We start from the raw sequence: 26082 nt of genomic DNA, 5'->3' as shown, positions 1-26082 counted from the left end.
TCGGTCTCCCCTAGAGGGGGGCGGGGGGGGTTACCCACATATGCGGTCCTCTCCAAGGTTTCTCATAGTCATTCACATGCACGTCCCACTGGGGTGAGTTTTTCCTTGCCCTTATGTGGGCTTTGTACCGAGGATGTCGTTGTGGCTTGTGCAGCCCTTTGAGACACTTGTGATCCCAGGCTCGGGATCTTTCTGTGTGGAGTTTGCATGTTCTCCCCGTGACTGCGTGGGTTCTCTCCGGGTACTCCGGCTTCCTCCCACCTCCAAAGACATGCACCTGGGGATAGGTTGATTGGAAACACTAAATTGGCCCTAGTGTGTGGATGTGAGTGTGAATGTTGTCTGTCTATCTGTGTTGGCCCTGCGATGAGGTGGCGACTTGTCCAGGGTGTACCCCGCCTTCCGCCCGATTGTAGCTGAGATAGGCTCCAGCGCCCCCCGCGACCCCAAAAGGGAATAAGCGGTAGAAAATGGATGGATGGATGGATGATTGATTGATTGAAATTCCTTTTCAAATTTTGCCTGAGCAAACACTTGCGCAACACTCCCCTCTAGTGTTCACAAACGACACCGCGTCTAATTCTCCTTAATGCGCTGCGGTGTAAAGTTCGTTAAAAGACCAACTTCAAAGGGAAACAATACTATTTAATTTATTAGTACTTTATGTATTTATATAAATTCACCACGCGGTGCCTAATAAACGCTTTTAATCAGGAAAATTATTTCAGTCGTTCGCTTTATGATTCTCACATGAGTTATTCGATACATATTCCTATTACATATGTTTATCAACATGTGATTACGACATCGTCGGAAACGTTCACGTCAACAACAAAACAACAACAACAACAACAACGTGACGTCTCGCGGACGCGCACGAGCCCCCCAGAAGCACGCGACAAGATGGCGGCACCAGTGAGGAGAGGACAGTGAGCACCGCGAAGGCAGAGCTTCGGTATGTCGCTTCTTCACACCTAAACGTGCGTCACTCCGTGGTCGTCGTGTCCGCAAACACCGACCCGCTCGCCGCCGTAGCTCAACCGGAGCTGCGGCGGCGGCTCCCCCCCCCGCCAACGTCACAACTTGTTTAAGTGCTAGCCTAGCATGCTAGCGGGTTAGCTTAGCATGTTAGCAACTTGGTGGAGTAATTTCCGCAACATAAACACCCGCAAACTGCATAGTTTGATGTGTTTGGCTTGTGTTCGGAGCACGTTTAGGATGTTTTTGCGGCAGCGTTTATTCCGGTTGACGTAGCGTGTGTGCTCATAACAGCTGTGCGTTTAGCTTTAGCCGAGTTTGCGTGTGCTAAAAAGCCGCTTTAGCCTGACGTCTGTGCGGTGTTTGAGGGCTGATGTGTCGCGCACCCTGCGGGCGAAGGACGTGCCAAAGGCGCTTTGTGAGGAACTGTGGCGCCCATAGAGTCCGCAGCTGCAAGGCGGGTGGCGCGAACTTGTTGATTTTTAACTGGAGAACACAAGCAAAGTTGTTGACTCCTTGCCAGGCTGCAGCCTTTCAGATCCGTTTAGTGTTTTAATTGAGTTTATAGTTCTTAGCTATCTATTTCCCAATGAGTGTTTTTCCATCTGCGGTGCCCGGTTAAAGGTTAGTGATTAAACAGGTGTGGCTTTATACTGTGTCATCAAACCAGATTATAAGACGCTTGAGGGTTGAAACTTGCATAAAAGCATCCAAAAGTTGCTCTACTGTGCCAGCCTTTTTTTTTATTTTACTGAAATGTAAAATAACTTTCCTGTAGGGCTGTGCGGTATACCGGTATTTAGGCGATCAATCAATATTTACAAGGGCTGTGAATCTTTGGGTGTCCAGTAGAGATGCGCGGTTTGCGGGCACAACCGCGGAGTCCGCGGATTATCCGCGGATCGGGCGGATGAAATTAGATTTTATCGTCGGGTCGGGTCGGGCGGTTGAAATAAAAAAAAAAAGATTTTAAATAGATTCAGGCGGGTGGCAGTTAAACCAATTTGGAAATATATATACATAGTTAAAACGAGCAGGCACCTGCAGCATATGCCACAACAGAAGAAAAAAAAAAAAGAGATGGACACTTTTACGGAGCGGAGAAGGGACGCCTCGCCGGGGTCCGGGACCGAGGCCCCTTCCCCCGAGAGGGCCCCAACGGGAGCCGTAGCTGAGGCGATCCGCGAGAAGGGCCCGACGCACGTCCAGGGTCACCACCGCGCCCACCGCACCGACACCCCGCCTCGTCCTCCTTCGCCGCGGCCGGCGTCACGCGCAGCAGGTAAGCAGCTTACCTGCCCGCCACCCCCGTGGCCGGGGGCTCGTAACAGGGGTCACTCCGCGCGCTCCGCCCGCGCAGCTTACCTGCCCGCCACCCATGTTGCCGGGGGCGCGTAACAGGGGTCACTCCGCGCGCAGTTGATATAGACAGCAGGACGGTGGCCATGGAAGTCGGAACCCGCTAAGGAGTGTGTAACAACCCACCTGCCGAATCAACTAGCCCTGAAAATGGATGGCGCTGGAGCGTCGGGCCCATACCCGGCCGTCGCCGGCAGCGAGACGCGCTTGGAGGTGCGCTCAGCGCGGCTCCCATATGATTGCGCACTGGTGTGCGTCTGGGCCGTGACAGCGTGGCACGCGAATGTCTGTGCTGCATTGTATCAGTCTCCTTTCTTTAACAGGCAAAAGCTTTATAACCTCACTAATGCCTTGCATCGTCTATATTAGATGTATAACAACGGGCGGGTGCGGTTCTGATCAAATGTTACATCGGGTGGATGGCGGATGGTTGACGACTTTCTGATGCGGTTGCGGATGAAATAATTGCCTATCCGCGCATCTCTAGTGTCCAGTGTTTCCCACAGGACAGGCATCTATTTGTGGTGGTGGGGGTGGCGGTGGCGGCGGCAGCGGCGGCGATGACCAAGAAGAACGCGGAGTTGGAATATAATTACAACACTATATGTACATATTTATATACAGATTTGAACAATTAGTTATTCACTGAAATATATTTATTAATTATGGTTCTTACAAAAAATATATCTTATAAAATATAAAAGCTAAAATGTCTCTTAAAGCTCTGCCCCTTTAATTAGTGCATACATCATCTGTGTGAAGGAGTGAACATCCAACATTAGAATTTATTACTAACGAGCAGAAGCGCTCTATGTACAGTGTCGTCTAACCTTAAGCGGCAGCAGCTCAACACATGCAGGGTTCAACGTTAAGGTTTTTTTCTACTTGCCCGACTTCTCAAATCTACTTGCCCCAATATTTTTACATGTCCTGCCTAGGATTTTTTCTGGCTGCGTAGTGCTCATGGCTTATATCTTACTAAAATCCTTCCCGTTGACTATTTACAACACTACAAAGTATTTATTATTATTATTATTATCTATAATTACATATAAATGGCATTGCATACATGTAAAATTAAATGCTATTTCACATTATTTGACCAGTAGCAGTTACACCCATCTGAACAGGTCAGCCACCTGTTTAAAGCCCGATCACAGTTGAAATCTTGAAATGAAGGGCCTTTAATGGCCAAAACATTAACCTGGACAGCATTTTAACAGCTGGTTGGCTCAGATTTTATTCTTTTCATTGCATTCACATGCTGTAGTGGACAGTGGACAATTTAGCTTCAGTATTAATGGAGTATCTGAAGCACCGTCTCCACATGTGTTTATTGACAACAGGGTTATAACCTGGACACGTTAGCTCGTCGGTATGGTAACAGGTAGTGATGGGTTGATGAGGCTTCATGAAGCGTTTTTGACACATTGCAAAACTGTATTGATACTGTGTCGAATACTGTCACTAAATACTGACATCTGCTGGACATTAAAAATCCCTACAGGCAACCTATGGACCGACAACTGACACTGATTTTATGACCTAGTATATACAATAATATAAACCAAGTCATTGTATTTCATTTAGGATTATTTCATATCTTCATTTAAATAAAAATATATTTTTATCTTTTTTAGATGCAGTCAATAAAAAATGTGAACATGTATCATAACATGGAAATCTAAGAGAATGTGTTGTGAATGAGGATGCTTGTGGACTGGGATTTTTTTAAATTAATTTTTCACACATTTTTATTTAAAAAAAACAGTTTTTCCAACGTATTCAATTTTAGACGATTTCTTTCATTGATTGATTGAGACTTTTATTAGTCGGTTGCACAGTGAAGTACATATTCCGTACAATTGACCACTAAATGGTAACACCCCAATAAGTTTTTCAACTTGTTTAAGTCGGGGTCCACTTAAATTGATTAATGATACAGATATATACTAACATCATAATACAGTCATCACACAAGTTAATCATCAGAGTATATACATTGAATTATTTACATTATTTACAATCCGGGGTATGGGATATAGAGGACGGGGGGGGGTTAGGTTTGGTTGATATCAGCACTTCAGTCGTCTCTTCTTAGTTATTATTTCTCCGGCTGTAGAAAAGACCCGCTCACAGGGCACAGAAGAGGCGGGAGTGCGACACAGTTCGCGTATCGGTCACGTGACCAAAACAGCTCATGATCGGTCACGTGACTTTCTAAAAGCGGTACGCGCACCGACACAGGGTTTCGCTCTATGAGCTCGATGCATGCGCTGATGCATCGGTGTTGACGGACCCATCACTACTGTGTCATCAAACCAGATTATAAGACGCTTGAGGGTTGAAACTTGCATAAAAGCATCCAAAAGTTGCTCTACTTTGCCAGCCTTTTTTTTATTTTACTGAAATGTAAAATAACTTTCCTGTAGGGCTGTGCGGTATACCGGTTTTTGGGGATCAATGAATATTTACGAGGGCTGTGAATCTTTGGGTGTCCAGTGTTTCCCACAGGACAGGCATCTATTTGTGGTGGTGGGGGTGGCGGCGGCGGCAGCGGCAATGACCAAAAAGAACGCGGAGTTGGAATATAATTACAACACTTTATGTACATATTTATATACAGATTTGAACAATTAGTTATTCACTGAAATATATTTATTAATTATGGTTCTTACAAAAAATATAAAAGCTAAAATGTCTCTTAAAGCTCTGCCCCTTTAATTAGTGCATACATCATCTGTATGAAGGAGTGAACATCCAACATTAGAATTTATTACTAACGAGCTATGTACAGTGCCGTCTAACCTTAAGCGGCAGCAGCTCAACACATGCAGGGTTCAACGTTAAGGTTTTTTTCTACCTGCCCGACTTCTCAAATCTACTTGCCCCAATATTTTTACTTGTCCTGCCTAGGATTTATTCTGGCTGCGTAGTGCTCATGGCTTATATCTTACTAAAATCCTTCCCGTTGACTATTTACAACACTACAAAGTATTTATTATTATTATTATTATTATTATTATTATTATTATTATTATTATTATTATCTATAATTACATTTAAATGGCATTGCATACATGTAAAATTAAATGCTATTTCACATTATTTGACCAGTAGCAGTTACACCCATCTGAACAGGTCAGCCACCTGTTTAAAGCCCGATCACAGTTGAAATCTTGAAATGAAGGGCCTTTAATGGCCAAAACATTAACCTGGACAACATTTTAACAGCTGGTTGGCTCAGATTTTATTCTTTTCATTGCATTCACATGCTGCAGTGGACAGTGGACAATTTAGCTTCAGTATTAATGCAGTATCTGAAGCACCGTCTCCACGTGTGTTTATTGACAACAGGGTTATAACCTGGACACGTTAGCTCGTCGGTATGGTAACAGGTAGTGATGGGTTGATGAGGCTTCATGAAGCGTTTTTGACACATTGCAAAACTGTATTGATACTGTGTCGAATACTGTGTCACTAAATACTGACATCTGCTGGATATTAAAAATCCCTACAGGCAACCTATGGACCGACTCAACTGACACTGATTTTATGACCTAGTATATACAATAATATAAACCAAGTCATTGTATTTCATTTAGGATTATTTCATATCTTCATTTAAATAAAAATATATTTTTATCTTTTTTAGATGCAGTCAATAAAAAATGTGAACATGTATCATAACATGGAAATCTAAGAGAACGTGTTGTGAATGAGGATGCTTGTGGACCTGGACATTTTTTTGTTTTTTTTTTACACATTTTTATTACAAAAAAAAAACGTTTTTCCAACTTATTCAATTTTAGACGCTTTCTCTTAGTTATTTCTCCGGCTGTAGAAAAGACCCGCTCACAGGGCACAGAGGAGGCGACACGGTTCGCGTATCGGTCATGATCGGTCACGTGACTTTCTAAAAGCGGTACGCGCACCGACACAGGGTTTTGCTTTATGAGCTCGACGCATGCGCCGATGCATCGGTGTTGCCGGACCCATCACTATTAACACGTGACTGTTACTACGTGCGTCTGCCCCGGCCACCACACCGTCAGTGAAACGCTCGGTGAAATCGCGGATTAATGTTAAATATATGACGAGCCGCGAGCGATGCAGCTATAACCTATCTACCTATAACCTATATTATCCTCGTATTTTGATCCCGTCCGTCCGTCCCTCTTCTTCTTCTTCTTCTTCTTCTGGCCCACCAGAAGATTTTGGCGGAGTTACAATGCATAGTAGGCTACCGCCACCTACTGCACCGGAGTTGTAACTACAAGCTCCATTCACAGACAGAGTCCCATTGCTTTTATGAGCGGTCGAGCGAGTCAAAAGCCGAAAAATCCATTTGTGGCGGACGTAATTCTTTCGTGGCGGGCCGCCACAAATAAATGAATGTGTGGGAAACACTGAGTGTCCCATGATTCGATTCAATATCGATTCTTGGGGTCACGATTCGATTCAAAATTATTATTTTTTTCCAATTCAACACGATTCTCGATTAAAAAATGATTTTTTTTCCCGATTCAAAAGGATTCTCTATTCATTCAATACATAGGATTTCAGCATGTCAGCAGTCTGCTGACATGCAAGCGGAGTAGTAGGTTTTTGTAAAAAGCTTTTATAATTGTAAAGGACAATGTTTTATCAACTGATTGCAATATTTTAAATTTGTTTTAACTATTAAATGTATGGCGTCACATTAGTGCCAAAAATCCGAGCGCATAAAAACTGTTATCGCGCGCTGATTCTCCACTTCGTGCGCACGCGCGACATCCTTTTGCGCGCGCGTGGTGCCTTTTTGCGCGCGTGCGGTGCATTTCTGTGCGCGCGTGCGACGCCTTTCTGCACGCTCTCTGTGTACTCCTGGCATCTCTCCTCGCGCTGTCATGTTTCTTTTTGGCACTTTGGGGGCGGGTATGCTTAGACGGCCCCTTCTTTCTGATTGGTCAGGCGAAAAATGCTCAGAGCCAATCAGAAGTATAGCAGGGCGGGTCATCGTCAATATGTATCAAGATTTACGGAGGAAGAAGTGGATAAAAAATGTCGCGCGCTGATGGTTATTTCATACCACATAAACACAATACAGGGTAATACAAAATGTGATGATTGAGGCTAGATGTCCGAGGTAAGATGGCAACAACGTTGCTACACTGGAGAATGATTGGTCATATGAAAAATGCTCACAGCCAATCAGAAAGAAGGGGCCGTCTAAGCATACCCGCCCCCAAAGTGCCAAAAAGAAACATGACAGCGCGAGGAGAGATGCCAGGAGTACACAGAGAGCGCGCAGAAAGGCGTCGCGCGCGCGCAGAAAGGCACCACGCGCGCGCAGAAAGGCACCACGCGCGCGCAAAAGGGTGTCGCGCGCACGCACGAAGTGGAGAATCAGCGCGCGATAACAGTTTTTATGCGCTCGGATTTTTGGCACTAATGTGACGCCATATAAATGAACCAAAAATATGACTTATTTTATCTTTGTGAAAATTTTGGACACGGTGTGTTGTCAAGCTTATGAGATGCGATGCAAGTGTAAGCCACTGTGACACTATTGTTCTTTTTTATTATTATTTTTTATAAATGTCTAATGATAATGTCAAAGAGGGATTTTTAATCACTGCTATGTTGAAATTGTAACTAATATTGATACTGTTGTTGATAATATTCATTTTTGTTTCACTACTTTTGGTTTGTTCTGTGTCGTGTTTGTGTGTCCTCAATTGCTGTGTTTATTGCAGTTCTGAGTGTTGCTGGATCGGGTTTGGTGTTGGAATTGGATTGCATTGTTATGGTATTGCTGTGTATTGTTTTGTTGGATTGATTAATAAAAATAAAAAAAATATATTTTTAAATAAATAAAAAATCGATTTAAAAAAATGAGAATTGATTCTGAATCGCACAACATGAGAATCGCGATTCGAATTCGAATCGATTTTTTCCCACACCCCTAATACTTACCGTATTTTCGCACTATAGGACGCACCTTCAATGAATAGCCTATTTTAAAACTTTGTTCATATACTGTATAAGGCACATAGAATAGACGCTACAGTAGAGGCTGGGGTTACGTTATGCATCCATTAGATGGAGCTGCGCTAAAGGGAATGTCAAAAAAACAAATAGTGATTGTACTGACACTTCTACTTGCTGCTCTCTGTTCAACAACTCACTATTTGAGTTTGTCCTCCAACTGTAGCCATCTAGCTTTGTTCCCTCGGAAACTCTGTTTAGTCTTCTTTACTTGGCGCTAGGCTGGGCGATATGGCCTTTTTTAATATCTCGATATTTTTAGGCCATATCGCGATACACGATATATATCTCGATATTTTGCCTTAGCCTTGAATGAACACATAATGCATATAATCACAGCAGTATGATGATTCTATGTGTCTACATTAAAACATTCTTCTTCATACTGCATTAATATATGCTACTTTTAAACTTTCATGCAGAGAAGGAAATCACAACTAAAAAAATCACTATTTTTTTCATACGGTGTTGATCTGGAAATGTTTGCCTCGGCATTTTGATGATGTGGGCGTGTGACACCGAACGGAGATGTTGACATGCGGAGTGAGCACTCTTCATTCTCTAGCAGGTGACTTTTCAAATGATGCTACATATTAGCAGTAATGCTACTTTTTGTAGCAACGCTTTTGCCCCACACTTGACAAATTACGGCTGTCTGTTCAACATATTCCCACTTGAAGCCAAACCACCACCAGACGATGGACCCTGTGCTGTTTTCTTGAGGATTAATTATTCCTTCATTTGTTACCAGATTCGCACCTTCTTTCTTTCGTATTACCACTAGCACCACAGCTAACTTTAGCCATGCTGCTACCTCTCTGCTCGGCGACGGCGTATGACGTTGCACGCGCAACAGTATGCGGCGTATGTAAGAAGGTGCGCTTGTTTTACGTCTCTGTGAGAAGGAGAGACCAGAAAGAGTGAGAAGAGCCTGTAGTGTAATGCCCACAGCTAAAAGCAACTGTGTGAGAACGTATACTCCAATATCACCATATAGCCATTTTCTATATCAGAGACAAACCCGCGATATATCGATATATCGCCCAGCCCTAGTTCTTAGCTATCTATTTCCCAATGAATGTTTTTCCATCCGCGGTCCCTGGTTAAAGGTTAGTGATTAAACAGGTGTGGCTTTATACTGTGTCATCAAACCAGATTATAAGACGCTTGAGGGTTGAAACTTGCATAAAAGCATCCAAAAGTTGCTCTACTTTGCCAGCCTTTTTATTTTATTTTATTGATGGTATGTGTGTGTAAAATGTAAAATAACTTCCCTGTAGGGCTGTGCGGTATACCGGTATTTAGTAAGGGTGTAACGGTACACAAAAATCTTGGTTCGGTACGTACCTCGGTTTAGAGGTCACGGTTCGGTTCATTTTAGGTACAGTAAGAAAGCAACAAAATATACATTTTCTGGTTATTTATTTACCAAATTTGTAAACAATGTCTTTATCCTTTTGACAATGGGAACACTATAATAATTCTGCCCAAAAATAGAAATAGCTGTGTGTGTGTGATGGATGTGAGCCACCACTCGGCTGATGAGTGCAACAGCAACAGTAACATACACATACACACAGGGTCCACTGCCAGGGTTCATGTGGTCAACATATATAAAATAAAAACTAAATAAGATAAGGCTCAGAATTGGTTTCTGAACAAAACCTTTCTACATATAAAGTGCAACATTTCTACACAAAGTGCAACATTAAACTGCTTCAAGTTGTTGCTCAGATTAAATAAAATGACAAAACTTGTCTTCTACATATAAAAAAATGCAACATTAAACAGTTTCAAGTCAACTCAGCCTCAGATTAACTTTTTTTTTTCCCCCAGCCTTTAACCCTGGTGACTTTCACTCAATCTTCATGTTTTTTGCCAGAGAAATCAGTTTATCCACATTATCTGCAGAAAGAGCAGGCCTGATTGCAGTTAGAATGTCTCCAGCTGTGGAAAATACTGGGCACGGAGCTAGCAGGTATGGCGAGGTAGTGCCTGGCTAACTTGGCAGTAAGAGGATATGTGGGCTCATTGTTCTGCCACCATAGAAGAGGGTCCAGATCTAGTTTTTAATGCAATATGGTCTTAAATCTGCTGCTATAAAAACATTTGTTCTTGCTTTAGCCCTGCCTGACTCGCCGAGGAGAGGCTGCTTGAATGCGGTGGGGAGCTGTGTTTGCACCACGCTCGTCTTTCTCTTCGTTGAAGCGATGTTCACTTGCCGCTTCAAATGGGTTAGCATGTTTGGCGTGTTGCCAGAAGCTTACCCTACTGCTGCTGAACAATGTCGGCAAACCGCTTTTGCTTTGTCCGCCTCTCGTCCTCCATTGTTGTATCGCACCGCAAAGCCAAAGTGCCGCAAAGCCGAAGTGTTCCCAAATGGGAGATCTTAACGAGGCAGGAGGGTCTTCCAGCTCTGGCTTTTGCATGTTGTAGTAGCCCGGTCGCTGCTACCATGTCGTGTGTTGTGCCTCGGTGTGCATTGTTTACACGACGTGCGGTGCGCTACTTAATATGTCCGTGTGGAAACCCGTTCGGTGCACCTCCGTTCCGCACCGAACCCCCTGTACCGAAAAGGTTCAATACAAATACTCGTACCGTTACACCCTTAGTATTTAGGGATCAATCAATCAATGTTTCAGTTATGAGTTGTGGTGTTGGCTCATTAGATTTATGAAATTGGGGTTGGAAGTGACAGAAAATTTGAGTAAACATCATACCTGCCAACTACTCCGGTTTTCCCGTAATTAGTACGGTTTTCATCAACCTATTCCGGGTTACGGTTGCAGTGATAAAAAATACGTTTTTTCATTCATTTAAAAAAACTTTTTTTTTTTTAAGTTTTATTCACGAAATCGCGTAACAACAATGACAATCGACACTGCTTCCCGTAACTTCCTATCGAGCCATTCCGAATGCCATGCGCGAGGCTATTTATAGCACCGCTGCCAAGCACGAGGCCATTGTTTCCAAACGAGCGAACGATCATGGAATCAGCCGGAGAAAAATCGCATACGGGTCTTAAACCGAAAAGAAAACTGCAGTCATTCCGTGAAGAATATTCAAAAGCCTATCCGGGAATAATTATCCGTTCCAAAAAGGGTGAAAACTACGCGAATTGCACCTTGTGCAGACAAGATTTTTTGATCGGACACGGAGGAATTAGCGATGTAAAAGACCACGTTGGGACAAAAAAACACAAGTCTAATGCCGTTGCTAGCGATACAAGTGGAAAACTTTCAACGTTTTTCGTCGCCCAAACAGATTCTTTGGATGTGATAAATGCCGAAGTTTTATTTACGGAGGCAATAATTGAGCAAACAAAAAGGTAATGACACCAATGTTATCTATTGGAGTTGTTTGGTACTGTTATACTGTTAAAAGTGTTTATACTATTTATGCTTTCAAGTCCAAGTTGAAGAAATCTTGTTAAATGTTGACAGCATAACTACCAAAATACAGAAGTATGTCCTTAATATTTTTGCAGTGCTATTTCTGTTGAAAAGTTAAAATGATTACATTAGAGATGTGATGTGCCACTTTTCAAGTGTCTGATGGCTTAAATTAATTTTCATTAATTTTTCCATATTTTGAATTCTTTTGAAAGGCTTACAAAAAAACTACATTTGAATTGTAATTCCATGCTATTGACAGGACTATTAATTTGAATGAAATTAGCTTACCATGTTTACAGTATGATAATTGTGATAGAAATGTGAATTTTAGGCACAGAATATTTTTTACAATTGAACAAGGTAGTAGATTATACAATCTTGGACAGAAAGTTAATAATGACACCAATTTTTTTTTAATGGAATTGTTTAGTACTGTTTTACCATTTGTTTACTGTAAAAGTTGTTTATACTGTTTATACTTTCAATTAACAAATTGAAGTCTTGTGAAAGGTTGACAGGATAACTGGTATTAACTGTCAAAATAATTTCAAACTATTGAAGTTAGCTTACAGAATAAACATGTCAATCAACCCATATGATTTTTGCTGTAATATTTTTGTTTTGAAAAGTCACTGTGACTGATAGAAAAGTGATGGTTTTAGCAACATTTTAACTTGTCTGAATGCTAATAATCATTTTGCGTCGGGGGGCGAAGGAACCCCCCACCAGGACTTTGTCCTGGACCTACCGGGGCCTGTGGCCCCTGGACCTTGGCTACTAGGTTTTTCTGATTTCAAAAGTTGGCAGGTATGAAACATGACTGCCCGGACTTGATTTGTGAGTCGTAAAATCGATCAATTAAAAAAATATATGGCAGACTCACAGATAAATCTATAACTTGTTATTGTAGGGATTACGATGAACCTTTTACTCGCCAAACCTTTTTTGCAGAGGTTTGGCGAGTAAACCTCTGCAAAACTGTGTGGCAGGTGCTTGTCCAATCGGAAAATGTCAATATTCTAGATCAGAAAAGTCAAATTGTGGTATGCCAAAGATCCATCCATCTTCTTCCGCTTATCCGAGGTCGGGTCGCGGGGGCAGCAGCCTAAGCGGGGAAGCCCAGACTTCCCTCTCCCCAGCCACTTTGTCCAGCTCCTCCCGGGGGATCCCGAGGCGTTTGCAGGCCAGCCGGGAGAGATAGTATTCCCAACGTGTCCTGGGTCTTCCCCGTGGCCTCCTACCGGTCGGACGTGCCCTAAACACCTCCCAAGGGAGGCGTTCGGGTGGCATCCTGACCAGATGCCCGAACCACCTCATCTGGCTCCTCTCCATGTGGAGGAACAGCGGCTTTACTTTGAGCTTCTCACCTTATCTCTAAGGTAGAGCCCTGCCACCTGGTGGAGAAACCTCCATTCTGGCCACTTGTACCCGTGATTCGGTCATAACCCAAAGCTCATGACCATAGGTGAGGATGGGAACGTAGATCGACCGGTAAATTGAGAGCTTTGCTTTCCGGCTCAGCTCCTTCTTCACCACAACGGATCGATGCAGCGTCCGCATTACTGAAGACGCCGCACCGATGTCGATCTCACGATCCACTCTTCCCTCACTCGTGAACAAGACTCCGAGGTACTTATTTGATTCATTATTTAAGTACAGTGTTTTATTTGCGTCTATTCAAAAACACTGTTACTGTTCAAACTGTGTTTAATGTTTGTGGCCAAAAATATGAAATATTCTTGTTAAATAAAACCTCTGCCTAGTTTTTAATACGCTACTGTATTTTAATGTTGGTCATTATGGTGGTACTTGGAGAGCTAAGTGTTCTGTAAAAGTTTGAGAACCACTGATCTAGATAAAGTAGGACATGTGTTCTGCATCATCAGTGGTGATGAAAACAACGCGAACACAGTTGAACAATCAAGCGTGAAAGTGACCGCTGTGGAGATCCAACCAGCGGCAAAAAACACACAAGGACTCGCCTCTCTTGAGGATCCTTCTTGAGTTTCTCTCCTTGGTTCTTTTTTCCGTGCAATAATCTCTGCAGGCTGCAGAGTGAAGGTGCCTGGCAACATTCCATGTGCTCGTGTTTATCGGGCTTCTGGAAGTGTGCCACGGTCTTAAAATAGGAGTCCTTAATAGTGACGCTTGTTTGAAAGCCAATAGGACGCCATCGGTGACCATGTGTAACGACCACGGAGCGTTTGTTTAAAGCAAAGTTGCGTTTAATTGTGTGGACAGGAAGTTGTGTTGACTTGTGTGTTTGTGTAGACCTCAACATGCCCCACGCACCATGGTTGCCATGGTGATATGAAGCCAACACGATACGGCGACTTCTCCGCGCCCGGCCGCACCGAGGGTCATTGAGTGACGGACACGCGCGCACACCGGCCGGCCATCTTGGCGGGCAGGCCGGTGTGATGGACCGGTGCAAGCACGTGGGGCGGCTGCGGCTCGCCCCGGACCACTCCATCCTCAACCCGCAGAAGTGGCACTGTGTGGACTGCAACACCACCGAGTCCATCTGGGCCTGCCTGGGTTGCGCCCACGTGGCGTGCGGGCGCTACATCGAGGAGCACGCCTTGCAGCACTTCAAGCAGCAGCGCCACCCGCTCGCCATGGAGGTGAACGAACTCTACGTCTTTTGCTACTTGTGCGACGACTACGTCCTCAACGACAACACCACGGGCGACCTCAAGCTGCTGCGTAGCACCCTCAGCGCCATCCAGAGCCAGCGCTACGAGGTCACCACTCGCAGCGGGCGCATCCTCCGCTCCACCAGCGCCGCGCCCGACGCCCCGATGCCCTGCGGCGCTCAGGAGCTGCAGCTCAGGGATGAAGACCGCATGTTTACTGCCCTCTGGCACCGGCGCCGGGCCCTCATGGGGCGTGTATTCCGCTTCTGGTTTGGCTTGACTGACTGTGGGAAAACGAGGCAGGAGGAGGAGAGGCTGAGAGAGGAGGAGGAGGAGCAGAAAAGGGCAGCGAGGGAGAGGAGGCGGGCCCTTAAAAGGCAGCTACAGGAGGAGCTGGAGAACGCCCCTCAGAGGAAGAGTCGCCGCTTGCGTCGAAGGACTCAGAGAGTTCCCGATGTTGCGGTGAAGAAGCTGCGGTCACTCCCCACGCCCAAAAAGACTAAAGCGTCCGCACCCTCGCCTCCCGCCCGCAGGCCAAGTCGTCGAACGCCCGCTACTCCCGCCCCCAAGAAAAGTGTGAAAAAGATCCAGTCGTCAGCCAAGTCCAAGAATTGCTCTTCTTCCAGCACCAGCTCTAAGCGCAAGTCTTTACCCGCAACCCCCCGCCGAAAGCAGAGCGGCAAACAGGGCGGCTCCCCCTTCAAACGGCGCCCCACGGTCACGCCCGGCGTGACGGGTCTGAGGAACCTGGGCAACACGTGTTACATGAACTCCATCCTGCAAGTGCTGAGCCACCTGCACGTCTTCAGGGAGTGTTTCCTGCGCCTGGACCTCACCCAGGCTCTGGAGCTGCTGGCCTCCGCTGTCCACGGCCAGTTGACGGGCAAGACCTCGCCCCTAGCCCACAGAAAGGGATACCACACCAGCTCGGGGTCAGGGCTCAGCGGGGGGGCCTCGCGGGGCCGCAGCATGGAGCTGATCCAACCCAAAGAGCCCAGCTCCAAGTACATTTCCCTCTGCCACGAGCTGCACACGCTGTTCCAGGTCATGTGGTCCGGCAAGTGGGCGCTGGTGTCGCCCTTCGCCATGCTGCACTCCGTGTGGCAGCTCATCCCCGCCTTCCGGGGCTACGCCCAGCAGGACGCTCAGGAGTTTTTGTGCGAGCTCCTGGACAAGGTGCAGCAGGAGCTGGAGAGCACAGGCAAGCACACGCCCACCACTGACGTCCCCCACACGCAAAAACGGCTCATCAAGCAGGTGCTCAGCGTGGTCAACACCATCTTCCACGGACAGCTGCTCAGCCAGGTACGCCCACCTGACCATCGCTTCTCCAAAATGTCCGTCCTCATATTTGTTGTGACTGTGGATGTGTGACAGGTCACATGTCTGGCCTGCGACCATCGCTCCAACACGGTGGAGCCTTTCTGGGATCTGTCCCTGGAGTTCCCCGAGCGCTACCATAGCAACAGCCGGGAGTCGGCCGCACAGGCGTCCTGTCACCTGACAGAAATGTTGGCCAAGTTCACTGAGACTGAAGCGCTGGAGGGAAACATCTACGCCTGCGATCAATGCAACGGTGAGTAGGACGCCATCTTGGCTAATCTCTTCCAACACTTTAAGAACCAAAGCAAGTCCCGATGAGGATCAAAAACGAACTTCTTCTGGTTCACAGCTGCACGTAGACGCTCGTCGTCCAAAGCGGTCCTCCTCACTGAAGCCCAAAAACGGCTGATGGTCCACAAGCTGCCTCAGGTGCTGCGGCTGCACCTCAAACGCTTCAGGTAAGACAAGACCTCATGTCCCACGGAACCAGCAGGAGCTGACCTTCTGCGCCCTTCAGGTGGTCTGGGCGGAACCACCGGGAGAAGATCGGAGTCCACGTCACTTTCGACCAGCTTCTCGACATGGAGCTGTACTCCTGCACAGAGCCCGCCCCGAAAGGCGTCAGCCCGCAGAGCCCCACGGCAGGCTCGCCAAACGCCAAGCACTTCCTGTACGAGCTCTCCGCCGTGGTAATGCATCATGGGAAAGGCTTCGGATCGGGTCACTACACGGCGTACTGCTACAACAGCGCCGGAGGTGAGCAAGGAGTTGTTGGCGTGGTGGAGCGCGGGCGTACTCACCAACTGTCACGGCTTTCCCTCCCGCAGGCTTCTGGGTTCACTGCAACGACTCCAAGATGAACGTGTGTTCTGTGGACGAGGTGTGCCGGGCCCAGGCCTACATCCTCTTCTACACCCGCAGGGTTACTCAGGTCAAAGACCGGCCGCTGTGACTTGTGTATTTTTATGTGACAAAGTTGTATTTTAAAGAGATGTAGCAGGACGACCAGGTCCAGTCCTGCTCAGAGACTTTGTACGCAGGCCAGCATTCACTTCCTGTCAGGACAAAAACCTCAACGCCTGCCTTTTGGATTCATGACGCTCGCAGGTGTAAGTGCCCTTTTCCACCCAGATCATCTATTTTTATACCGGACGAATGTTTCTTACCACTCAAAGGCCGTTTTGGCGACTTTGATACCACCTGTAGCTTTTTCTTCTCCCGCCACGCAGGTGATGGTGTATTGAAATTATGAAATTAGACGCACGTCTGAGTAAAATTTACCTCCATACTGGAGGATCTTGTACAAAAATACTCGACCGGGTTTCCTTTTGAGGGGAAGTCAAAGCACAATAATCCATCAGTTTCTACTCCAGAGATGTATCACCTTCTATGCAAATTGTTACCTCATTTTTTTTTCGAGAACATGACCTCAATAAATGAGAATATTTTTCCATTTTTCTACAAAACCTGCTTTGTCACTGCTTGAGCAAAGTAGAGGCTTTACACTCTGGCAGATGTTTTTAATCTTTTTCTTACAAAAACATTTGCAGATAGCGCAAATCCTGTCGCGACAAGCCAAACATACGGTGTGGAGAGGCTGTTGCCACGACAACAGCCACCAAGCTCAACATGATCGATTATTCTGAGCCGAGAGACGTGCTGAAAGCTCGGGTGGTGTCGTAGGTCAAGGGGGCGGAGCTAAAACGCCATCTTCAGTAGTTCACTAGTGAACAGGTAACTTTTCAAAAGCTTGTTTGAAGAGAAGAAAAGTCAGGAAACCCCTCGTGCTGCTGAGTGGATCACTTCCAGATTCCGTGTGTCGGTGGTGCGGCGGCGTGCGGGTTCGGCGGTTCAGGGCGGGGCTTCAATAGTCGTCTCCCCGGCTCACCACCTCCTTGCAAGTGGGCCTGAGCAGGATGGTGTGCTCGAACTGAGCAGTGTAGCTGCCCTTGTTGTCGCACAGGGGCGGGTAGGGGTCCACGATGCCCAGGTCGCACAGGCTCTTCAGGGCCATCAGGTACTTGCTCTCGCCCAGGCGGTCCAGCCAGCGGCGGCAGAAGGCCAGCGTGCCGAAGTTCTCATTGATCACGTTGAGCAGGTGCTTCGCCCGCGGGAGCCTGCGCACAAAAAAAGGTTAACATTATTTCCTCTAGTTCTCGAAGTTGCGCGGAAGGAAAGGAAGACCTGATGGGGACGTGGCCCACGTCAAAGTTCTTCATGTAGTGGGAGCACTCCATGTCATCGTGGACCACGCCTTTGCCGGTACTGCCGAACGTCTCGATGGCGTAAACCTCGCCTTCCTGCAGACCAAGGTGACATCTTTGGTGGGAAACCCACAAACCAGGTGAGAGGCGGCGTGGAAACGTACCTCCATTCTCGTGGCCTCCCCTCCTTTGACGATGGGCACGGTCTTGCCGGCGTGTATCCTGTACTGGCCGATGGAATGACCGTTCAGGTTTCGGATGGGTTTGACTGTGTGAACAAACATAATGGTAGGGCTGGGCCATAAAACGATATCAATGTAAATCGCTACAGACACGTAATCGATGCCAGTGAGAAATGTGTTCGATAAAACTTGATTTTCTTTCTTCGTCAGAAGAAACAAAGTTGCGAAGCATGAACACGATTCTCTGCATGGAGAGAAACTAAAAATGACTGAAGATTTTATTGCTATTTTTTATTTTTACTATTTACATTTTATTCTATATGATGTGTACCTTTTATGAAAGTTTTTATTTTGCACGGGAAATGGTTCTCTTGGGTATCTAAATGCCCATTGAAAATGACTAAGTCTCCGACTTTAGCAGATAGCGTATAAACTGTGGATAAAACAGGAAAAGTCACCTCGACGGTATGACAGTTTTCTTTGATTTTTTTTAAAACGAACCACAGTCAGACCAGCGTTTACTCTGAATGATGCAAGGCGCTCATCCCAACCATGGTCACCAATACCACACCACCTTAGCCGCGCTCACCCTTTACAGCACAGGTATCAAACTCAAGGCCCGGGGGCCAGTTCTGGCTCGCCATTTTTATGTGGCCCATGAAAGCCTGGGAAAAATGGGTTTCAATAAAATACTTTATTTCTTCAATTTTGACAAACAAAAAATGCATATTTTAATCTTTAATATTATGTGATCATGCCAATTATATACTGTATTGCAAAACTATTTTGTGAGATAAAACAGTTCAATTTCCTTTATTTATGATTTTAAAGCTACTCATACATAACAAAGTCTAATAATCAAATGCATTTCAATTAATTATTACCCGCATGCATAATGTAAGTTAATTTTAAAAAACGCAGCCATTACTGCGATGTGGCCCTCAATGAAAATGAGTTTTGACACCCCTGCTTTAGAGCATTTTGGAACTTCCTGGAACGAAACCTTCAGAAAATAGTTATCGGATTTCTCTGTTCACATTTTCACACTTTGTCTATTTTGTTACACTTTATTAGACAATTCTTATTTAATTTTGCACCTTCATTGTAAGAGTTCATTATTAAGTGTTCAATGTGATTTTAGAATTGTGTTTACATCGAGTCTTTTCCATGCTTGTTGACATTTCCTTTCCTTTCTGCCTTGACAGGGGATTATAGTCAGAGGAAGGTTACATTTGAAATACGTTTACATTTCATATATTTTTCTTTTGGTCCTTATTTGTCACAAGTCATAAAAATAATAATTATCAAAATCGGATGATATTAAACACCTACTGAAAATTCCGGACTATAAACTGCTTATTTCCTACGGTTTGAAACAAGCGGTTTATAAAACGGCGCAGCTAATTTATTGATTTTTCTTCGCTGACGGCCATAATGCAAATAGTTAAAAAAACAAGCAAGAAAATATGAGTTATTGTTTGTGCTATGGTTCTATCTTTTGGACGAGTTTGCTCACTGCAGGTGCTGCAGTGCCCTTCTGTTTAGACTGAGCTTTCAACTGGAAGTACAAGTGCCTTTCCATGGCGTTTCTGCTCGAAAAGATACTTCATTCATCATTCCAAGCAACATTTGTAAGTTTTAGAATGTAAGTAATGTATTGAAGCTAGCATCGTTTATTATGCCAACACATTTATGAGTGTCTGTTCATATTACTAATTTACAATGGCATCAATTTTGTATTGTTTCAGGTTCGTAAATTCACTGAGACGTCACCGTGGAGTTATTGAGTCTGTTTAGCTGATTGGAGAGCTAGCTTCCGCAGCTAGTGGGTCCATGACGATGACTACAGTTTTGTTTGAACAACCGTTTTACTGCCTTGTTGCAGACACAGTTTGGAAACATTTACAAAATGTGTACCGTATTTTTCGGACTATAAGTCGCAGTTTTTTTCATAGTTTGCGACTTATACTCAGGAGCGACTTATGTGTGAAATTATTAACACATTAGCGTAAAATATCAAATAATATTATTGAGCTCATTCACGTAAGAGACTAGACGTATAAGATTTCATGGGATTTAGCGATTAGGAGTGACAGATTGTTTGGTAAACGTATAGCATGTTCTATATGTTATAGTTATTTGAATGACTCTTACCATAATATGTTACGTTAACATACCAGTTGGTTATTTATGCCTCATATAACGTACACCAGGGGTGCTCATTATGTCGATCGCGAGCTACCGGTCGATCGCGGAGGGTGTGTCAGTCGATCACCAGCCAGGCATTAAAAAAATAGTCCTAAAAATGAGCGATCATAAATCTTCACTATGACGTCACTTTCGTCACTTGATTGACATTCACGGCACCCGAGGGTCTTCTGAGATGACGCTGGCTGCTGCCAGCTCATTAAAATTACTAACTGGAAGGCGAGAAACACTTTATTTCAACAGACTCTGGTGCCGTACCTGTCGCCAAAACTCCAAAGACCGACTGCACAGTTGCGCTAACAAAATAAGAGTCTCAGAAAGCTGGCGTGCACAAGCTAGCAAGCTACGGAGTTTGCCGACAATGTATGTCTTGTAAAGTGTATACAAAGTAGTACAGAAGCTGGACAAATAAGATGCCAAAAACCAACCACTTTCATGTGGTATTGGACAGAAAGGAGGACTTTTTTTCTCCTCCATTCGAAAATGCTGACGTTATCAGCACCACTGTCTGATTCCAATCAATGCAAGTCATCAGAATCAGGTAATACACCAACTTATATTCTTGTCTTCATGAAAGAAAGGAATCTATATGTGTTAAACATGCTTGTATTATCTTTAAACACCTTTAACTTGTTAACAATATTAACTATATGTGTTAAACATGCTTGTATTATCATTAAACACCTTTAACTTGTTAACAATATTAACTGTGTTAAACATGCTTGCATTATCTTTAAACACCTTTAACTTGTTAACAATATTAACTATATGTGTTAAACATGCTTGTATTATCATTAAACACATTTAACTTGTTAACAATATTAACTATATGTGTTAAACATGCTTGCATTATCTTTAAACACCTTTAACTTGTTAACAATATTAACTATATGTATTAAACATACTTGTATTATCATTAAACACTTTTAATTTATTAACAATATTAACTATATGTGTTAAACATACCGTACTTGCATTATATTTAAACACCTTTAACTTGTTAACAAAAACATATATTTCATAAATAAGTAAATATAAATTATATGTATGAATGAGGTAGATCCCCACGACTTGATCAATTGAAAAGTAGCTCGCCTGCAGAAAAAGTGTGAGCACCCCTGACGTACACTTATTCAGCCTGTTCACTGTTCTTTATTTATTTTAAATTGCCTTTCAAATGTCTATTCTTGCTGTTGGCTTTTATCAAATACATTTCCCCAAAAAATGCGACTTATACTCCAGTGCGACTTATATATGTTTTTTTCCTCCTTCATTATGCATTTTCGGCCGGTGCGACTTAAAGTCCGAAAAATACGGTATGTGTAAATAACTCTTTTAACAACGTATATATCTGCAGCTTAAAGTCGTCCGGAGCAACTAATATGGGCCTAAAAACTTTTTAGTGGGTGCGGTTTATATACCAGTACGCTCTATAGTCAAGAAAAATACAGTTTTCAGCCATATCGCCCAGCCCTAGTTAATGGTAACATTCGATGTGCGAGTTAGTAGGAAAACTTACCTTGGTATGTTTTGCCGTCGAGCTCAACCTCGTAGGACTCCATCACTTCCTGGATGGCCTCCCCGACGTCACACAGGCGCACGTCGATGCCGGCGTTCTGTGACAAGAAAAGAACGATTGAAAGGCAAACTACGGAGGAAGTGCGGCGTGCGTCACGGTCGTACTTTGATGCCAGTGTTGGTGGCGTCTTTCACGGCCTCCAGCAGCTTGTCGTACTTTGGGTTGAAGGTAACGGTGAAGGCACAGTCGATGATTCGCCCTGCAGACAAACACGTTGGTAGTGGGCGTGTCCCGTCTACACGGGTCATTGACGCTGACGGCGCTCCCTAACCGTTAATGTGCGTGCCGAAGTCGATCTTGCAGACGTCGTCGTACTGCAGGACGGTGGTGTCGCCGGCGTTGGGAGTGTAGTGGGCGGCGCAGTGGTTGAGGGAGCAGCCGGTGGGGAACGCCAGGCCGGCGTTCAGCTTGTTCTCCTTGATGAGCTTCCGGGAACAATCCTCCAAGCGCTCGCTAGCAAGGAGGAAAGTGAGGCCATGTCATGCATAGCATAAAAAAAGGTACACATACTATATTTTTCAGACCATGGGGCGCACCAAATTATAAGGCGCACTGCCGATGAGTGGGTCAATTCTAATACAAAAGGTGCACCGGATTATAGGGCGCATTAAAAGGGTCATATTATGATTTTTTTTCTAAATGTAAAAGACTTCCTTGTGGTCTACATAACATGTAATGGTGGTTCTTTGCTCAAAATGTTCAAGTCACTTTCTGACATTCGCTTCCGGATGCACAGTTTTGTTTACGTGGCTCACCTTCGACAGCGTCTTCTCCCTGTCATCTTTATTGTAGCGTGCAAGGACGGGAGTGGAAGTGTCAAAAGATGGCGCTAACTGTTTTAATGACATTCAGACTTTACTTCAGTCAATAACGGAGCAGCTTCTCCTCATCCGTGGCTCACTAGTGCAACAACAACAACGCCAGAAATGTGTCCCGTGAAAAAACGTCCGACCGGAACTCTAATAACTAAAGTTTCTTGGGTGAATAATGTGAACTCATTATACCGGTATGTTTTAGTACTTACATGGCGAGTTTACTGACAGATATAAGTAAGAACTTTACACAGAACTTTGTGGGGCGGTATAACTCGGTTGGTAGAGCGGCCGTGCCAGCAACTTGAGGGTTGCAGGTTCGAACCCCGCTTCCGCCATCCTAGTCACTGCTGTTGTGTCCTTGGGCAAGACACTTTACCCACCTGCTCCCAGTGCCACCCACACTGGTTTAAATGTAACTTAGATATTGGGTTTCACTAGGTAAAGCGCTTTGAGTCACTAGAGAAAAGTGCTATATAAATATAATTCACTTCACTTCGCTACACTACTTTATATTAGAAATGGCAACAGCGGTGGATGAATGTCCCATAACAAGAAGATAGAGAAAAAGAAGAAGCTTATCGACTACGGTGTTGGCACGGACTACACTGGCCAAATTACAACACGCGCAAATTTTCAGGACTTATGCAGATCCCAAAATACAGATCAGCAGGTACCAGAAGGTAAGAAAAGTTGCTTTTGCATATTGCAAGACAAAACGCCAGGTACCGTATTTTTCGGAGTATAAGTCGCCCCGGAGTATAAATCGCACCGGCCGAAAATGCATAATAAAGAAGGAAAAAAACATATATAAGTCGCACTGGAGTATAAGTCGCATTTTTTGGGGAAATGTATTTGATAAAAGCCAACAGCAAGAATAGACATTTGAAAGGCAATTTAAAATAAATAAAGAATAGTGAACAACAGGCTGAATAAGTGTACGTTATATGAGGCATAAATAACCAACTGGTATGTTAACGTAACATATTATGGTAAGAGTCATTCAAATAACTATAACATATAGAACATGCTATACGTTTACCAAACAATCTGTCACTCCTAATCGCTAAATCCCATGAAATCTTATACGTCTAGTCTCTTACGTGAATGAGATAAATAATATTTGATATTTTACGGTAACGTGTTAATAATTTCACACATAAGTCGCTCCTGAGTATAAGTCGCACCCTGCGGACTTAATAGTCAGAAAAATACGTTACTTTATATTAGAAATGGCAACAGTGGAGGATGGATGTCCCATAACAAGATAGAGAAAAAGAAGAAGCTTATCGACTACGGTGTTGGCACGGACTACAATGGCCAAATTACAACACGAGCAAATTTTCAGGACTCACGCAGATCCCAAAATACAGATCAGCAGGTACCAGAAGGTAAGAAAAGTTGCTTTTGCATATTGCGAGACAAAACGGCAGGTAGTATGTCGGCTAATGCGTGCCATTTCGCAGTCCTCAGAAACACACCATAATAATACGTTGACTACGGTAGCTGTAATACTCCCACAATCCATCAAACGGTGTGGCATCATAGCTTACCAAAGTCGTACTAAAACATTTTCACATATTTTTGAGCACCGTGTGTAATGTTCTATATTCTCAATGGAACATTTAAAGTTTTGGTGTAGTTTATTGTCATCATATTGCAGTCTACACGTATCTCTTATGTGTGACTGCCATCTACTGGTCACACTTATCATGACACCATGTACAAAATAAAATAGCTTTGAGGTCGGTCGGTAAGCATAACCAAAATGATTCCGTACATTAGGCACACCGTCGATTTTTGAGAAAATGAAAGGATTTTAAGTGCGTCTTAAAGTCAGAAAAATACTGTCCTATGCGAGAGAAGCCTCACCAGATTTCAATCATGGTCAAGCCAGGTTTCAGGAAGCCGCGCACGTGCTGCCGGACCTGCCTGTGAGCCTCGGCCGCCTGCCGGAAGTCGTTCCACACTTCCTCGTTGGCTTTGTCCAGCACCCGCTTGCCCTCGTTGCTGCTGCGCCACGCCGCGCTGCGCCTACCAGGACAAACGTTCAGCTAAAAGACTTCGCTTGTGCCAACGTGTTTCGGTCCTTACCCGTCCTGTGAGACGGGGTATTCGCACTCCTGCCCGATAGGGAAGACGGCACTGGGGTATAACTCACAGATGGGTATAGACGGAGGATCAGTCTGGCCTTTGGCTAAAAACACAACATTAGTTTTTTTTCCCCCCCCTCTGATTGGTAAAAACTACTCTGATGCAACCTACATCCTTTCTTCTTCTTTTTCTTCTTCTTCTTCTTCCCTGCAGTGTTTTCTCCATCATCACCATCTGTGTGTGCAAAGGCATGAGTTAAAGTCATTTAAAAATACATCATTGAAATGTAACACAAACCTTCCTCGCCATCCTCCTCGATCACCTGCTTCTCCAACTCCTTAGTCACCTCGGCCACGGCGTCGCCATCAGGGCCGCCGGCTGCGAAGACATGAGGCCGACTGGAGTCAGCAAAATGCAACCGGAAGTGCAGTTACTTACTGCGTAAAACACCCGACACTTGTTTTTTTTTTTACTTCGCACTCAAGTTACGCAAGCTTACATAATGACCCACCCCTAAACAAAGTTGTTCCATGTCTTTGTCAGGCCCTTCGATGTATTTGGTCAATTCAGTGAGGGTTCTAGGAGACAATCTAACGTCTTTCCAACCGCCTGACATGAGATCCAACCCGCATGGCTCGCCAAGATAACCGTCAAGTTTGAAGTGCTCAACAACATAACTTCCGGTCTAACTAAAGATAAGACGTAGAATACGGTATCTTGATCACATACAAATACATATTAAAATGACAGTCAGTTTGTTCAGTTGACTCCACAAGGCTTATAGCTTAGATGTAATTAAAATGGTGAAACTAAACAAGTCCAAAACTAGATGTATTTTATTTCGAAGGCAGCGTTTCCGGGTTGGTGATAAATATAGCTGCCTTTGCTCGCCAGCTAGCACGACGCCGACTCGTCTTACCGTTCGCGGCTGACTTGTTCTTCTTTTTCTTCTTCTTCTTCTTTTTCGCCGCCTCCTCCACTGGGTCCGCGGCGTCTTCTCCTTCCCCGGCCTCGCCGTTCATCTCGAGCTTTTGGGCCTGTTTCTGCTCCGCTAACGTCTCGGTAAGCACCGCCGCCATGATGACAGCCGCGGTGGGGTGGGTAGGCGCAAGGGATGATGGGAAACGGTGACGTCAGCGTGGCCGATGCCTTCAGGGAACCCCGTAATGTTGGCGGCAATAGACCACCAGGTGGCGATAAGCGATACGTTGCATTTATGGCACAATTGTTTTGTCAAATGGGCTGCCAATTGTTTTACTTGTATTCTTAGGACGTGGCTGGA

At 44.7% G+C, this 26082-nt stretch overlaps 2 protein-coding genes across 3 annotated transcripts; one reads left to right on the top strand and one right to left on the bottom strand.

Annotated features, from left to right (window-relative positions):
• The first annotated feature begins 823 nt into the window (after positions 1-823).
• Positions 824-17196, top strand: usp44 (ubiquitin specific peptidase 44). Of its 2 annotated transcripts, XM_061983660.1 has the most exons (6): positions 824-955; positions 14034-15703; positions 15776-15974; positions 16071-16179; positions 16239-16477; positions 16549-17196. In XM_061983660.1, exons 2-6 carry the CDS (start codon positions 14183-14185, stop codon positions 16671-16673), a joined length of 2193 nt encoding a protein of 730 aa, XP_061839644.1. In that variant the 5' UTR covers positions 824-955; positions 14034-14182; the 3' UTR covers positions 16674-17196. The 2 variants fall into 2 exon arrangements, with proteins under 2 accessions (XP_061839644.1, XP_061839645.1); XM_061983661.2 differs by lacking the exon at positions 824-955 and having other exon boundaries at positions 12384-15703.
• A 30-nt stretch (positions 17197-17226) lies between these two features.
• Positions 17227-25964, bottom strand: metap2a (methionyl aminopeptidase 2a). The gene is made up of 11 exons (XM_061983666.1): positions 25720-25964; positions 25098-25178; positions 24972-25034; positions 24801-24903; positions 24579-24740; positions 22166-22347; positions 21999-22093; positions 21835-21931; positions 18090-18193; positions 17906-18021; positions 17227-17838 (listed from the first exon to the last, which is right to left on the bottom strand). The coding sequence occupies exons 1-11, from the start codon at positions 25877-25879 to the stop codon at positions 17586-17588; spliced, it is 1416 nt and encodes a 471-aa protein (XP_061839650.1). The 5' UTR covers positions 25880-25964; the 3' UTR covers positions 17227-17585.
• Positions 25965-26082: the final 118 nt, after the last annotated feature.

The sequence above is a fragment of the Nerophis lumbriciformis genome, linkage group LG25 (genome assembly GCF_033978685.3).
Source record: "Nerophis lumbriciformis linkage group LG25, RoL_Nlum_v2.1, whole genome shotgun sequence".
In the NCBI taxonomy this organism is placed as follows: Eukaryota; Metazoa; Chordata; class Actinopteri; order Syngnathiformes; family Syngnathidae; genus Nerophis; species Nerophis lumbriciformis.
The sequence above is the reverse complement of the archived record's forward strand: the minus strand, read 5'-3'. Positions and strand labels throughout refer to the sequence as shown.